The sequence below is a fragment of the Orcinus orca genome, chromosome 6, assembly GCF_937001465.1.
Source record: "Orcinus orca chromosome 6, mOrcOrc1.1, whole genome shotgun sequence".
Classification (NCBI taxonomy): domain Eukaryota; kingdom Metazoa; phylum Chordata; class Mammalia; order Artiodactyla; family Delphinidae; genus Orcinus; species Orcinus orca.
In genome coordinates, this window is record NC_064564.1 from 16949466 (window position 1) to 16967109 (window position 17644).

Consider the following 17644-nt stretch of genomic DNA (forward strand, 5'->3'; position numbering starts at 1 on the left):
TACACAAGTCAGAAACTACTTAATACATGTACACATAACAGAAAAGTTCCCCATTTTTCAAGCGTCATGGAACAAAATCTACATAACACAAGAGTTAACTGAGCTGGATCTTTTCGTCTTCTATAAGTTTATTTTATCATAATTTTGGACTTACAGAAGAGTTACAAGGACAGTACAGAGAGTTCCCATCTACACTCACCTAGATTCTCCTATTGTTTACATCTTACATTACTATGGTACATTTGTCACAACTAAGGGATTAACACTTGAATATGATTACTAACTAAACTCCACAGTTTTGTTCAGATTTCACTAGTTTTTCCCTACTGTTCTTTTTCAGTTCCAGGATACCACATTAGCTTCCTATGGTCTGTGACAATTTCTCAGGCTTTTCTCGTTTCTGATGACCTTGACAGCTTTGAAGAGTACTGGTCAGGTACTTTGCAGCATGTCTCTCCATTTGGGACTGTGTTTTCCTCACCGCCAGTCTGCAATTATGGGTTACTGGCAGGAAGATCACAGAGAGGAGGTGCCATTCTTTTCACATCACATCAAGGGTACATCCTACCAGTATGACTTATTGATGACAACTGGATGACCTGGCCAAGGTACTGTCTGCCAAGTTCCTCCAGTCACTCCACCCCCCTAGAATGTACTCCGGAAGAAATCACTAAAGGGACAGAGAGAGAGAGGGAGAGGGAGTGCGTGTATGTTAAGCTCCATCCCTTTGAGGGGGAATAGCTAGTTAACTTATTTGGAATTCTTCTGTATAGGAAATTTGTCTCTTCTCCCTCATTTGTTTATCCAGTCAATCATTTATCAGTAGGAACTCACAGGCATTAATGTCATACTTTGGGTTATAATCTAATAATATGTAATTATTGTATTGCTCAAACTGTTCCTGATTTGGCCACTGAGAACTCTTTCAGACTGGCTCCTGGGTCCTTCTGACATATTCCCATCCTTCTGGTTTTTTTGAGCACTTCTGGAATATTTTTTTTAATGTGTAACTTTCAGGTATTAATATTACCACAAATTAAAGATGACTTCTAACTCATTCTATAGTTACATACTAAGTTTTAAGAACTGAATTCTCTCAGTTCTGAAGAGAAGTATAAATATACTGAGAACAAAAGGAATAACTAGAGCACCGTAACTAACTCTCATCCTTGGATTATCTGACCATGACTGAGATTTCTATCCTGGAATAGATTCTCATTTGGTCAGCTGAGGTTCTAACAGTTAAGAAACTGTGTGTGTTAGCCTTCTTAGAAGTCTTAGCACATGCCTACAACTTGGATTTCATAATTCTAATCTTCCTGTACTCACTGCTTTTTTTTCTTTTCAGATGTTGGGGAAGTGGGGTGAGAACACAGCAGGCAAACTACTCTCCGTTATAGTCAAGGGACTGCTGTCAAACCATCCTGGCACATAACAGCACAGAAATTAATTCTCATTTTGATCCAGTTTGTTTCAACACTTAAGAGTTCTCATTAAGAAGCCTGTTATCTTGTAAAGCAAATAACGTCTAATAAAGACATTAAAAAATAAAATAAATGTAAAAAAAAAAAGCAGCATGTTACCCTTGTTCGGACACATGACCATTTTCACAGTCTTTTCTCCTCTCTTAATTTAGTATACCCTATGCGGAGAACACTGAACTTCAGGATTGCCCCACACAGCTAAGCAGAATATGATTCACCCAAATTTCTTCTCAAAGGTAACTAATTACTCCCTAGCATAGAAAATACTTTGCTGGATAATGTAGCTATAAAATGCTAGTTTTTTGATAAAGGGTAGGCAAGCTGAAGGTATAGTTATTTCCCTGCAGACCGCTATGATGTTCCTTTGTCACTGTTGACCTCTAGAGGGAGCTCAAAGTTCTTGTTACTTCTTCCCAAAGGTCAGGACACTCCTCCCACAAGTTTGCTGTGGTCAAAACTTAAGAACATTTTATTTCGGCACCCCAAAAAGGAAGTTAAGTGTGTGCCATCCCTTTAGCAATTTCTTGCCCAGCAGAAGTGAGTAAGACGTGACCTGCTCACCTGCTCCTACGGTGAGCAGGCCCCAACCACTTCTGCCTCTCTCCCTTCCCGACTCCTCTTTCCTACTTTGCATTGGCTAGGGCAGATCACTGTAGCCTGAAAGGCTGCAGGGAGGGCGGCACTCCTGCTGATAGTAGCAGCCAGTGCACCTCCACCTTCCTCCCGCCAGGGCACATTGGCATGGAGGTGAGGGGAGGCTGCTCGCGTCTGCTCCAAGGACTGAGGGATCATTACCTTAGCACACCTCTACCACATTCTTGGGGCAGGGAACTTGTGCAGGAAATGACCAGAAGTCAGACTGGTCATTTCCCCACTGTCAAATTGCCATTTCTTCTGTCTGTATGACCCTAAAGAAGTAACTCAGCCCCCTGAAGACTTAATTTCCTCATCTTTAAATACCTACCTCAGAGTTGCTTTTAGGGCTAAACAAGCCATAAATGCAAAGAAATGATCCCTGAATGAGGCACACAGTAGGCACACTGGTTAAAAGAAGATATGGGCTGGGGTTTGGGCTCTGTTGCACAAAGCAGAAACAAGCAGTTTCCCTTGTTTCTAGACTATTCCAGTGAATCAACCTAGCCTAGGTAAAAAAAAGTTCCCCAAATGGTCCAGCTGAGCTCCCAGGAGCCTGAGGCTAAAGCCCAAACTAGGAACAAAGTATTGCAGCTGCCGGGCTTGCTGCTTCTTTGTAGATACACTCAAGAGGCCTCAGGTTGAAATGAAGCACAACTGGTTGAGGATAGGATCCTGTACTTCTGTCTCTTGGTCAAAATATCACCTCGATTTTACCATGATTTCCAAGAACAAAGTAAGTGCTCACAGCCTTCATCATAACCTTTTCTCAACCTCTGACTCAGTGACCGGGAACACATTATGAGATAAGCTCAACAAAGACCGCTGGCTATTGATGCTCATACAGAACCTACATTGTAATGTTGCCATGAGAGTCAGGGTCCATAAGGTGATTTCCAGAGATGTGTTCTGGAACCAGCCTCCCTTCTTTTTTACTTGTTCCTGGATAATCTGATATCATGTTTGGATAAAATGGAATGGAACAATACCCTCCTGCAACAAAGAACAGAAAGATAAACAGTTGCTAATACATTTAGTCTACAGGGGTGATTTAACAAACAAGCCTTGGTGTATTAATGTTATATGTAATGTTAGAAAGTAGAGTTCTAAATTGACCATTCTAAGCCTAGTTAGCATCTTCATTAGATGTTCACCAACTTTTAACGGACCCATAATTAAGTCCACTAAACAAATCATCTCATTAGGTTGCCTTATCGAAATAAAATGCAAATAGTTTCTCGTGGAGATTATACAAACAAGCAGTACTGCACAAAGCTCCTGCATCTATGCATGCCTTATTAAAATATTTTTATAACCAGATGGGTATCTGGTTATTACTATCTACCTAAAATCTTTCAAACTAGGATTATTATGGCCACGCTATAAGAACCTGAAAGCACTTCACTGACCAACCAGTGCAAATTTGTTTTCTGATAGAATTCCTTCAGCTCACCTACAAACTGGGTACAAAGAGGCAGAATACTTAGAAAAAGAGGTTAGAGGACTTTAAGATACAATACAAATAATGTTATCGAATTTATTCTGATGACAAAAGGAAGCCCACTGGGGAGTTTTAAATATGAGTAATCCAATTAGACATGTACCTTAGATTACTCAGGCTGAAGTGGACTGGGAATTGGGAGAAGGTTAAGTAAAGAGAAGTCTGGAGACAAACCTAGAGTTACTCCAGAAATCCTGCTAAGCAATGAAAGTGACCTGAGTGAATCAGTATTAGTGTAGTAACAATATTATAAGTAGCCAACATTTAAAATTCACTTACAGTATGTTAGGGATTTAATCTTCATAACAAATCTATGAAGCTGGTGGTATTAATATATCCATGTAACAGATGAAGAAACTAAAGCATGGAAGCAAAAGAGGGAACAGAAGTGTACAGACTTTAAAATTCATGTATGAAGTATATAAAGCAAGGCTTGATAATTAATAAGCTGTGGAGAGCTGAAGATGAAAGCAAGAATAATGTCCAGGTCCTCATGCTGGCTGAATGTACTTATTACCATCAATGGACAGATATTTTACCTTACTTTAGGTATTCTTTAATAGCATCTAAATGGCAGGTCCAACTTCAGGTAAAAGAAAAAAGCTAAGCACCATTGGCTAAGTTCAAAAGAGCATGTCATGAATGATTTCACCAAAACTCTTAACCAAAAGGAATACATCATACATTACTATAAAAAAAGTAATTTCGTTCAGAACATTCTTTTTCCTCATCTTTTCCTTTTTTATCCTTTTCTTCTCGGTTCTGGTAGGTTAGTTTGCTCTAGGTGATAGTTCTCTGACCTTGTTTCAATTGTATTTACACTGCAACTCATTGTTTCTGCTATACTTTTTAAACAATTATAATCGTATTTTTCAAATAATTTGAAATTAATTTCACGATTCCAGTTTCAAAGATGCAATTTCTTTCATGAATCTTACTCAAAAAGAATTAAAGTTTTTCTCCACTTACTTGAACTAAAAGTTCATTCCTCTGACAACTGATCTTATTTTTTATAAATCCTGCATATTTTTGTTGTTTTGCTCATTCCTTCAACAAATTCTTAAGAGAGTCATTCCTTTAACAAATATTTTACTGAGCATCTAATACATGTTAAGACACTCCAGGTTATGCCAGCATTTCTAGGTGCTAAGGATATGGGAGTTCATAAGACAGACCAAAAAATCCCTGCCCTCATGGATCATACATTCTAGTGATGAGGGCATATGATAAACAAATGAATGATAAATATAAAATGTACCGGGTAGTGCTAATAAGTACTATACAAATACAGTAGGGTAGTCAAAGAAAGCCTCCCTGAGGAGATGACTTAGGCAGAAACCAAAATGAACAGGGAATTAGTCATCCAAGCAGAGGACCTAAGTAGAAATGAGTTTGCCAAACTTGATAAGATGAATGCAGGATAACGTGCTAGAAAAGATGGAGCATTTAACAGAGGCCAAACCATATTCAGCCTTGTAAGCCATGGTAGGACTGTGGATTTGTCATAAGTGATAAGAAGCCATTGGAGAGTTTTTAATTTATGTTTTCAAGTGCTCATCTGGTTCATAAGTTATTGCAGTAGCCTGAGTAAGAGATGATGATGGTCTGAACTCAGGTGGCAGCCAGAGAAATGGATGAATTCAGAATACAATCTGAAGACAGCACTGCAGAACTTGCTGAGGTTTCAAAAGAGGTGTCACAGGAGGTGTCAAAGGATGATTCCAAGGTTTTAGAACCACGTCCAATGGAGGAAAGTCAGTGCCATTTACTGAGGAGAGACACACCAAGAAAGAGCAGGTTTGGGGTAAGAAAAGAGCCAAAAATTCCATTTTCACATCTTTGGTGTTGATTTCGACCAGACACACATGTAGAAATGTCATCCAGGCAGCTAGACAGATTTGACAGCTTACGGGAGGAAGAGAAGATATAAATTAGAGTGTCATCAATTAGTAGAGGCATTTAAGGACTAAATGTGATTTCCTAGTGAGCAAGCACAGATAAGAAAACAAGGTCTGGTCTGAGGACTGAGCCTTCAGGCTCTCCCACCATTAGCTGAATAGGAAAGGAGATTGCACTGGTACTACTGGTGAGGTAAGAAGAGCTTTTCTGGAAGCCAGGCAAAGACAGTCTTTCTAAAAAGAGGCAGTGATGGGGAATTCCCTGGTGGTCCAGTGGTTAGGACTCCGCGCTGCCACTGCAGGGGGCAGGGGTTCGATCCCTGGTCGGGGAACTAAGATCCCACATGCCACGCAGCGCATCCAGAAAAAAATAAAATAAATAAATGAATAAATAAAAGGTGGCAGTGATGAACTGTGTCCGAAAGTGTAGAGAAATCAAGGGAATGCTGAGAATTAAACTTGGATCTGGTGACATGCAGATTTTGGGGGTGATTTTGACAAAAGTGGTTTCAAGGGGTTGGTGTCCTTAAAATAAAAGTTATTTTCTGTGGCTTTATTTTACAGTTATCAGGAGAAGCAGCTCTGGCACTGAGCTGTCTAGGTTGAAATCACTGCTCTGGCAGTTGGAAATTTGGCTTGTGAAGGGCATCCTCTTTACGTCTGACACTGATGAAGATTTTCCCTTACTTTTATATGTCTTGGATTATTCTGGGAAGCAGAGGGTTAAGCAAACACTGAAGCTGATTCATCATGCTCCAGAGTTGCTGACTTCTCAGGGGGCTGGGTATACTGAGTGTAGTGTTTTTTCAAGGAAAGCACTTGACTGATACGCTGGGTCATTCCAAGCCTGAAAAATGCTATTCTATTGCCCTATGTGAAGGATAGTTTCACCAATTTAAGATTCTCAGTTTACACAGTTTTTTCCTCAAAGTTTTCTACATGGCACTCCACTCACTGTCTTTTAGCACAGCATGGTTCAACAAAACCTTCTGTGATCACAGAAATGTTCTATTCTGCACTGTTCAATACGGTAGCCACTAGCCACATGTAGCTATTTACTGAGCACTTGAACGGCCAGCAGTGAGAGGACGAATTTATTTTAATTAAGTTTAACAGCTACACATGGCTAGTGGCTACCACTAACTGGACAGCTCTAGCATACAGAAGACAAACACAATGTCTACTTGATATACCTTCCTTTGCCAGTAACCTGTTTCTTGTCTCAATACTTGTACTACTTATTTCCACATCTTAAAATTTAGAAATCCACTAGGCTATTTCTAGGTGTGGATCCCATTTATTTTGCTTGGTATGCACTTAAGTTATCTGTAAAAGAAGAGTATTAACAGACCCTTCCACATGGAAGTTGTATAGAGGTTTTTAAATGAGTTTCAACTTGCCAAACACGTGGCACATAGTAAGTGCTCAATAAATGTTAAATATATTCCCTGAGCCCTTTTGATCTGTTCTCTCTGACCTCTCACTCTGAACTTTTACTCTACATGGAATCTATTATTTGTATTTCTTGTATTTTTGTCTATAATATTCATTTTATATTTTCCTCTGAATTGCAGGAGTATTTCTACAGCCCTGCTGCTTCCTGCCTCCAAAGAGTCAATAGTTAAGAATCACATATTTCGGGCTTCCCTGGTGGCGCAGTGGTTGAGAGTCCGCCTGCCGATGCAGGGGACACGGGTTCGTGCCCTGGTCCGGGAAGATCCCACATGCCGTGGAGCAGCTGGGCCCGTGAGCCATGGCCACTGGGCCTGCGCGTCTGGAGCCTGTGCTCCGTGATGGGAGAGACCGCAGCAGTGAGAGGCCCGCGTACCGCAAAAAAAAAAAAAAAATCACATATTTCACTTAAGAATTCCTTTTTCTGCTCTCTGATACTTTTTCTTCAAATGCTCAAGAGTCTCCTTGAGAATATTAATTAGTTCTTTAAATTTCAATGTCTTCTCTTGTTTCTTGCAGTAAGTCTGTCACCTTCTCTTAAGACTGCATCTGTGTCTATCTTTTTGTGTATTCAACTTTAAAGAGAAAGGTCTATGTTTATGCAATATTGGGAACTGTGTTGGGTTCAATCAAAAAACATTTAGAACCAAGTTCAAATCTTTGGGGATAGGGAGATGTTTACATTGTTACTTCCTGTATTAGTTCTCAACTGCTGCCTAACAAATTACCCCAAATTTAGCAGCTTAAAACAGTGAACAAGTGTTATCTCACAGTTCCCATGGATCAGGAATCTGAGTGTGGCTTAGCTGGGTGCATCTCACTCAGGATCTCTCAAAAGGCAGCAATGTGTCAGACAGGGCACCTGCCATCTCCAAACTTGATGAGGGCTGGTGGGGGAGGGTTTGCTTGCAAACCAAGCTCACACACGTGGGGGAGGGTTTGCTTGCAAACCAAGCTCACGCACACGGCTGCTGGCAGGCATCGGGTCTTCAAGGGCTGCTGGCCCACATGAGCTCCACAGGGAAGCTCACAAAGTGGGAGATGGCTTCCCTCAGAGCAAATGACAGGGCCACCCAAAAGGCTTTGGTGGAAGCCAAAGCTTTGTTGTAACCTAACCTTGAAAGTGACATCCCATCACTTTTGCCACACTTGTGGAAGCAAGTCACTAGGTCCGGCCATACTCAAGGGGAGGGACATGAGTACACAAGGACATGAGTGGGGGGCAGGGGTCACTGGGGACCATCTTAGAGGCTGTCTGCCACACATTACCCTTAGTCAGCTTATCAATTCAGCAATATGTGGTCAGGAAGCAGGACTACAAGGCCAGAGAAGGAAGCTTTAAAGCAGGGAGTTTTAACATTGTGCTTCATGGTTAGTCTCTCTCCTACAACCTTGGGTAGCCAGTCCTTCTCAACTGGTCACATTCCCCTTGGTAAGAACCACGCTGAGTCATTCAGCGTTTAACCCTGCTTCAAAGCACCAGATACCTTACCAATGAACTGCCCCATGAACCACCTTCAATTCTAGCTCTGGCTGCTCAAGGTAGGTTCCTTTAGTCACACCCCAGGAGGGATTCTCAACCACATAAATGAATCCAAGTCAGCTAATAAGGACTTCCCTCACTATGTTTCTCATCTGTACCGTCTCCTGCCAAAATTCTTTTTAGTTTTGTTACGGCACTCTTCCAGGGTTTCCAAGGAAACTGAACTCTCCCCATTATGCTTCTTGGTCATTTCAGTGTGTTTGTTTTAACACATGGGCTTAGATCATCATCCTCCACTGGAAGTCAACACAGCGATTTGTTTAAGTAAAGCACTTTACACACTCCTTCAAAGACTCTGTTTTGATAAATATGACAGGAAATACTTGTTGGTTTTCTTAGTCATATAATTCAATCCTGTTGTTGGATAAAACAAAGACGTTTCAATCTACACCAGTTCCCAAGATATATTCTACTATGGTAATTTAAATAACTAAATTTTGATGATTTCTAAAAAATGCAGTGTCACCAAACTTAGTTCAGTTTAAGATGTGACTAATTAGAAAACTTAACACAGAAACGTTTTAACATTATCTTTAGAGGAATCACACACACAGCTGCTCAGCAGGATGAACTAATCAGAGCGTTGTAAAGAAGCCTCTACCACTATGTGTCCAGCAGGGGGCACCTAGCACTATGAGATGGACATAACACTTAAAAGACAAATCTGAAGTAAAAAACACCAACAGCATCCTCACTCACAAACGAAAATATCCATTTTTGGTTTAACAATAAAAAAATATTTTCCTATACTGTATTATTCCTATACCCCACCCTCATTCCCAGGAAGATAATTTATTCACCCTATTTCCTTAGCATACTAATAAAGTGGGTAGGAAGAGAATCAACAAAAACTCAATCAGATGTCAACAAATTTTCTGATGCGATACTCTGGTACTGGATAATCGGAATTCAGGTTCTTTGTCTTCTGCTGATGAATATGTGGAAAACAGAATTAAGAAATACCTTAAGTAGACACAAGGCCACCACATACTGCTGCACAGGATCTAACCTACACAAGCAACCATCCTGTACAGACACAAAAGGCACAGTGCCTGAGGCTTAACCCTGTATCTGATCTCAACAGATTTCTAGGTGATATATTCTGAGTCAAACGGCATTTTCAAACATTTTAGCACTTCATTTAAGGAATAAAATTACTTGTTAGCAAAGTTGTAGGATACAAAACCAATGCACAAAAATCGGTGGCATTTCTATATATTAAAAACGAGCAATACAAAAAGGAAATTCCTTTTACAATAGTATCAAAAAGAATAAAATATTTAAGAATAAACTTAATAAATGAGGTGAAAGACTTACACAAGGAAAACTACGAAACGTTACTGAAAGAAATTAAAAACATAACTGGAAAGACATCCCATGTTCATGGATTGGGAGAGTTAATAGTTAATATTGTTCAATATTACCCAAAGCGTTCTACAGACTCGATGTAATCCCTATCAATATCCTGATGATGTTTTTTGCAGAAATAAAAAAATTCATCCTAAAATTCATGTGAAATGTCAAGGGACCTGAAAAGCCAGACCAATCTTGAAAAAGAACAAAGTTGGAAGTCTTACACTTCCTGATTTCAAAAGTTACTATGAAGCTAAGAAATCAACAGTATGGGACTGGCATAAATGCAGACATATAGTCCAATGGAATAGAGAGCCCAGAAATAAACACTATTCTACTCCACATCTGATCACACGTGACCCTTCCACACATGGTGAAATGCTTTCTGACAAGGTCTTTTCAACACATGGTGTTGGAAAAATTGGGTATCCTCGTGTAAAAGAATGAAGTTGGACTCATACCTTATACCATTTACAAAAACTGACTTAAAATGGATCAAAGACCTCAACGTAAGACCTAAAACTAGGACTTCCCTGGTGGCGCAGTGGTTAAGAATCTGCCTGCCAATGCAGGGAACACGGATTCGAGCCCTGGTCCGGGAAGATCCCACGTGCCACGGAGCAACGAAGCCCATGCACCACAACTACTGAGCCTGCGCTCTAGAGCCCGTGGGCCACAACTACTGAGCCCACATGCCACAACTACTGAAGCCTGCGGGCCTAGAGCCCGTGCTCTGCAACAAGAGAAACCACCGCAGTGAGAAGCCCAGGCACCGCCACAAAGAGTAGCCCCCACTCGCCGCAACTAGAAAAAGCCTGCGCGCAGCAAGGAAGACCCAACACAACCAAAAATAAATTAAATAAATAAATTTTTCAAAACACCTAAAACTATAAAACTCTTAGAAGAAACACAGGGGAAAAAGCATCATGGCACTGGATTTGGCAATGATTTCTTGAATATGACACTGAAAAACAGGCAAAAAAAGAAAAAATAAATTGAAGTTCACCAAAATTAAAACCTTTGGTGCAAAGGACACAAGTAACAGAGTGAAAAGGCAACACATGGAATGAGAGAAAAACGTGCAAATCATAATCATATAAGGGATTAATATCCAGCATATATTAAGAATTCCTACAGATAAACAACAAAAAAAATCCCCAATTTTAAGACAGGCAAAGGACCTGAAAAGACATTTCTCTAAAGATATACAAGTGGTCAATAAACACATGAAGATTTGCTCGGTATAAGTAATCATCATGGACATGTAAATCAAAACCACAGTGTAAATAAAATCCACTTGACATCCATGAGGATGGCTATTATTATCAAAAACAAAAACAGAAAATAACTAGTGTAAGTAAGGATATGGAGAAATTGAAACCCTGTACAACATTGCTGGTGGGAATTAAAATGGTGCAGCCACTACGGAAAACAGTACGGTAATTCCTCAAAAGTTAAAAACAGAATTATCTTATGATCCAGCAATTGCAATTCTGGGTATATACTCGAACGAATTCAAAGCACAGACTTGAACAGATATTTGAACACCAGTGCGCAAAGCAGTGCTATTTACAAGAGCCAAAAGGTAGAAACAACCCAAACGTGCATGACAGATGAACTGGATAAACAAAATGGTATATACGTACAATGACTATTCACCCTTTAAAAAGGAAAGAAATTCTGACACATGCGACATACAACATGGATGAGCTCTGAGGACTGTTATAGATGGAACGTTTCTGTCCCCCCAGCCCCCAAAATTCGTATGTTGAAATCCTAACCCTCAGTGTGATGATCACTAGGAGATGAGATCTCTGGGAGGTGATTAGGTCATGAGGGTAGGGCCTTCATGGATGGGATTAGTGTGCCCTTATAAAAGAGGCCCCAAAGAGCTCTCTCTCCCCTTGTGCCATGTGAGGACACAGTGAGAAGACAGCAATCTGTGAACCAGACACAGAATCTGCTGGTGCCTTCATCTTGGACTTCTAAGAACTGTGAGAAATAAATTGTTATTTAAGCCACCCAGTCTCTGGTAGTTTGTTACGGCAGCCTGAATAGACAAAGAAGAGGGGCATGTTAAGTGAAATAAGCCAGTCACAAAAGAACAAACACTGTATAATTCCACTCTTATTAGGTACCTAGAGTAGTCAGATTCATAGAGACAGAAAGTAGAATGGGAGTTACCAGGGGCTGGGAAAGGAGAGAACTGGGGAGTTACCATTTAATAGGTATGGAGTTTCAGTCTGGTAAGATGAAAAAAAGTTCTGGAGATGGATGGTGGCGAAGGTTGCACCATAATGTGTCATGTACTTAATGCCACTGAACTCTATACAGAAAAATGGTTAAAACAGTAAACTTATGTATATTTTATCACAATAAATTAGTTATCTCCCATAAGAAATTCCAAGGTAGGGCAATTAAATCCAATGTTAGTTAATTCACCAGCTTATTTAATTAAAGATCCAGGTTCTTTTCATCTTTACATTCTGACAAAAGATAGCTACAGGGTTGGGATCTAGAGTTCTCAGTGTGGGAGAAAAAAGATATAAATACGGAATGGGAGAGGTAAGGAAGAACTCTGTGGTAGTCCATCGAAATTGGCCAATCAGTATAAACTGGTATTTTAAAAATCTTATGAGAGTATTTCAATCATATATGAAAGTAGGTAGAGGAGCATAGTATAACAAATTCCCACGTACCCAGCTTCAGCAATCACAAACTCACGGCCAATCTTGTTTCATCCATAAAGTCATCCCATATTATTTTTTGCACATCCCAGATATCAAATTATTTCACCCTTAAATATTTCAGAAGTTATCTCTAAAAGATAAGACCACCACTTTGAATATAGCCATACACCATACCTGAAAAAAATCAATAATACTTTATCACACCTAAAAATAATCAGTATTACAAATATCAAATATCCAGTATATGTTCAAATTTCCAATTGTCTTGCGTCAAAAAAAAAAGTTTAACTACCTGAATTATGATCCAATACGGTTTTCAAACTACAATGGATTGATACATCCTTTAAGTTTTTTTAATCTATAGGTTCCCCCTCTATTTTTTTTCTTGCAGTTTATCTCTTGATAAAACAACGTACTGTAGTTCATCCTATATGAACTCATGATTTAAAAACAAAACCCAGGACTTCCCTGGAGGTCCAGTGGTTAAGACTCCGCACTCCCAACGCAGGGGACACGGGTTTGATCCCTGGTTGGGGAACTAAGATCTCGAATGCCTCACAGTGTGGCCAAAACAAATACGCCTTTTAATTTCCTAGTTCTGTCTAGAAAAAAAATGACAGGGCCTAGGAATAAAGATATTCCAGCAGTAAAGAATACACTTAGTACATATGATGGTTTCCAAATACCATTCTCTACTAAAAGAACACAAAATTTCTTAGAAAAATAATTCCTAGTATGGTGGGGGGAAAAGTACAACTGGAAACATCTTGTGTCAAAAGAATAGGGAATATTAAAAGACTGACTGGGACACGTAAAGGGAAGAGACTTGATGGGTCTCTCACTGGCCAAATTTAGGACAATTTGAGCATCAAAAGAAATGGTGGCATTAGCAGATTGGGTGGCATTAATAGATTGTTAATACATGGAACAAAAAAGAACCTACAAGTCCACATTGACACTAAAAAGGAAAAGAGTTGGGAAATTAGAAGATCACCATTCTGCATCCACCAATGTAATAACTGCCTCAGGCAAGGACCATCAGTGATTCACTTATTAATTACAAAGGAGGGAAAAGGTCCTTTTTTGAGAGATCTAGTATATACTACATGACCAAGAGATCAATCATCAATAACAGGACAAATTTATTACATGATGTGATGCACCAGGAAGCACACTCTATGTACTCTTATGTAATATGTCTTGTCAAAAATGTTTAACATGGATTTAATTATGAGGAAACAACTGGTGAAATCCAGAAAGTGAGATATTTTATAACAAGCTTTGACTCTTCAAAATTAACAGAATGCTTTGGTTGGATCCTGAATTGAAAAAAAAATATATATATATATTTTTTTAAGGACAGTTTTTGTGTCAGTTGGGGAAGTTTAAAAATGGACAGTGTAATAGAGAACATTTCTGAATTAATGCTAAATTACTTGGGTATCATAATGGTACTGTGGCTGTGTAAGAGAATATTCTTGTTCTTAAGTGATAAAAGCTGAGTTATTTAGGAGTAAAGCATCATGCTGCTTCCAATTTACTTTCAAAAAATTTAGAGGCCGGAGTACAGGTATAGATAAAGCAAATGTGGCAAAATGTTTACAACTGGTGAATATAAGTGAAATAAAGAATGGTCATCATCATATTTATTTTTCAATTTCTTTGTGGGCTTAAAATTTTTCAAAATAGAAGTTGGAAAAGGAAGGGATAGAGGGAATATAGCAATCCAGATACATTCTTGTACAATGGCAACAAAAAAGGAAGCTCTCTCCTCTCTGGGTTTCTTTTCAAATGGGTTGCAAAGCCTTTCAGGGAACCACCCCTCTGGTTCCTGCCCCCAGCAGAGAGCTCATCATATTTCATTGTATAGATATAATATTATCTGTCTGACCTCATTTCACATTTAGCTTAGTCCTAAAACTATGAAGCCACCTATAATGGAAAAAAAAAAAAAAAGCCAGACTGGCCTTTTCCTATCTAACCAGTGTGAAAACCAAGATCTAAGCTGGCATGTTTCCCCCAAATCATCACTAAAACAGATAATCTCCCCTATTCTAACCAAGCTATCTATATAGGGCACCGATGACTGGGGGAGAGGGATTCATGCCTCTTACAAAGGAGATGTAGGCCTACTCCACCCCACTTCAAACAAGACACAATCAAATTTGAAGATTTTAACTGTTACTGCTCTAGAACCTACTCCATTCTGCATTAACCAACATTTTATCTGACAATGAAAGTTACAGTAGCATTTTTTATTTTTTAATTTCTTGAAGAAGATATCTAATGTTAGGTGCAGATGAGGTACGAAGAGCACTGAACTAAGGAATCATCAGTCCTGAGTAAAAAGTTCTAAGACTGACCCTGCAAGTGGCCATTTCCGCCTTTCTCCTTTTAGTAACAAAACACCCTGATACTCCCCACCGGGGGGCCCTCCATCCGCACCCCCAGCAAAACCACGCACACAGTTTTAACAGGAAAGCAGAGGTTACATTTCTTGGGCTCTTCTAAGGCCATGTGACCAAGTTCTGAACAACGGGGATACGAGTGTAAAGTTTCCACGGCACATCCTTAAAAAGCAGCTCCTTGTCCTCCTCTCTTTGTCTCCCTCCCAAGGGCTGAACACAGATGTGAACCAGATCTGGCCATGCAGATAAGAGCAATATGCTACGGAAGAGTAAAGACGAAGACATAAAAAACCTGGGGTGCTGGATAATCCCAGGAAAAAAGCAGCTTATCCATTTCCGACTCCTCTCTACCACTGGTGGCTTACGTGAGAGAAATAAGCTTCCAATTTGGGGAACCACAGGGTATTTGGATCTTTTACAGCAGCTTGGTCTATAATAGCTTGTGTGACTCAGGGTACTTTTCTGGGCCTCATTTTACTGGTTCACAAAACTGAGAAGAATGATATGAACGCTATTAACTTCTTTAGCTGGCTGTTATTTTCTTTTGTTTTAAAAAACTAGTATATACATTTAGTAAAATAAAACACTGAAGTTTTATATATGTTTAAATAAATGGGATGACGTGAAAACACGCTGCACAATTTATTTATTTATTGGGTTTTTTTTTTTTTTTTTGGCTGTACGTGGGCCTCTCACTGTTGTGGCCTCTCCCGTTGTGGACCACAGGCTCCGGACGCGCAGGCTCAGCGGCCGTGGCTCACGGGCCCAGCTGCTCCGCGGCATGTGGGATCTTCCCAGACCGGGGCACGAACCCGTGTCCCCTGCATTGGCAGGCGGACTCTCAACCACTGCGCCACCAGGGAAGCCCAACGCTGCACAATTTATATACCCTTTCAACAAATAATTACAAAATGCCCACTGAGTGTGCCAAATACTGTTACGTGCCTGAGATTATTCAAGATGCTAAGAATAAAGTGGTAGAAATAGAGTTCAATGCCTCATGCGTGAAAACTTTAAACTTGAGAGAAAGCCTATAATAAGCAAGCAAACAATAAATAAGATTATTTCAAATAATAATGCGGGTGAAAAAGAGGAATAAAAGCAGATAACACTGAGTGTACTTTGGGGTTGGGAGGGGACTTGAGTTAACTTACACTGGTAGTAAGGCCATGCGAAAATTTGGGTAATGTACATTCCAGGTTAAAAAGGCAAGTTGAAAGCCTTCAACAAGAACAAGACTGTGTATGTGTATGTTCATGGAACACAAAGAGGAGACGACAGAAAAGATCTCAGAGGTAGGCAGAGGCAGCCTGGTAACTAAGTATACAAATGGTATAGTACTAATATCAGGGGATGAGTGCTCCTGATAAAAAGAGAGAAAAATTATTACTCCCTTAATTCTGTCTTGGTTTCAGGAATAAGTGATGTTCCCAGTAGAAAATTATGAACTTAGTTGCCCTGCAATCAGTAACTGACTATAATCTTATTCACTTTGGGACAAACATTTCAACTAATTAAAAGTGATTTTAGAAGTAGAAAAAAACCCTTAAAAGTCATTAATATTTAATAAAGCTCAAGCTTTCTCCTGACATTTTAAAGATGTGAACAATTTCACATATGCATTCAGTCAACAAATATCTCATGAGCTTCTACTATGTATGCAGACACGGCTGCAGATGCTGAAGGTAGCACAGTAAAGACCTGGTCCTTGCAGAGTTTAATGTATCAAAATACACTTCAAAGTTTAAAAATTATAATAGTAAATTTTTAAAAAACTCACTCCTTTTGGCTGATTCCTTAATGTCTAAAATTTGGTTTGAAAATAGTGTCTTTTACTTTAATTTATCTCATTTTTTGTTCTAATTGAGGGAAAGATTCCACAATTTTCCAAGGTTTATAGTATATGGAGAATAATAGTATACAACGTTAGAATTTAAATATGAGAAAACAATTAAGTCTACCTTTACATTAAAAGAATTAGAAATATGAATTCTGTGAATTCTCCTGTTCCATGGCAGAGTGATTACCAAGTGTCCTGCCACATGAAGGAAACAGAACTATATTTATTGATCTACCTGTCAAACATGGAGATTCCAAACACTTCATTTAACTCTTCCCTTTAGATCCCACTAAAATGACAATAAATGAATAAAAACAGTTTAAGACAATAAGAACAAAGGAACATGTAGGGAAACAGCAGAGGACAATAACAAATGTGCTGGAAAATGGAAAGCAGGTAACTTAGCAAAATAAAGGAAACTGAAAACTAAAAGCACGTGGAGGGGGTTGCCAAGGAGAGACGAGGAGATTCACCCCGCAGACCAGAAGATTCACCCCGCAGACCGCAGACCATGCAAGGGGCCAGCACAGGACAACAGTGAGACATGGGGCTCAAAACAAGGCTACCGGTTGAAACATCTACATAAGATGCAGAGAAGTCCTACTCTTGAGGAGAGAGCTATTTAGTTTCTGAAGAAACTGAGCCAGAGAAGGTATCGGTTGGAGCTGAAGGCAAAGTACCAAACTGAAAACGAGATCAAGTGAAAGGATGCATACTCAGCAATGAGCTGACCTTCCTGCCTCTCAGGATGCCAGCAGCCAGGCTTAAGATATGACACCCCACACACACACCTGCCTCTGAAAGTGTTCCTTCTGTTGAGACGCTGAGAATCCCCAGCTCAT

At 39.5% G+C, this 17644-nt stretch overlaps 1 protein-coding gene and 1 long non-coding RNA gene across 5 annotated transcripts in view; one reads left to right on the forward strand and one right to left on the reverse strand.

Annotated features, from left to right (window-relative positions):
• The window catches only part of PPP2R2A (protein phosphatase 2 regulatory subunit Balpha), an 83433-nt gene that overhangs the window by 42175 nt on the left and 23614 nt on the right, over positions 1-17644 (reverse strand). The window contains exon 3 of one of the 4 annotated variants that reach the window (XM_033429785.2): positions 2972-3110. The exons of the other annotated variants lie outside the window; for them this stretch is intronic. Coding sequence (XP_033285676.1) covers positions 2972-2987 — 16 coding nt within the window. The 5' untranslated portion in view covers positions 2988-3110. The remainder of the gene's footprint in view (positions 1-2971; positions 3111-17644) is intronic. 4 annotated transcript variants of the gene reach the window in all.
• On the forward strand, positions 160-1571 carry LOC125964630 (uncharacterized). Its single transcript, XR_007477831.1, has 2 exons — positions 160-608; positions 1349-1571. It is a non-coding gene; the product is annotated as an uncharacterized LOC125964630 (long non-coding RNA).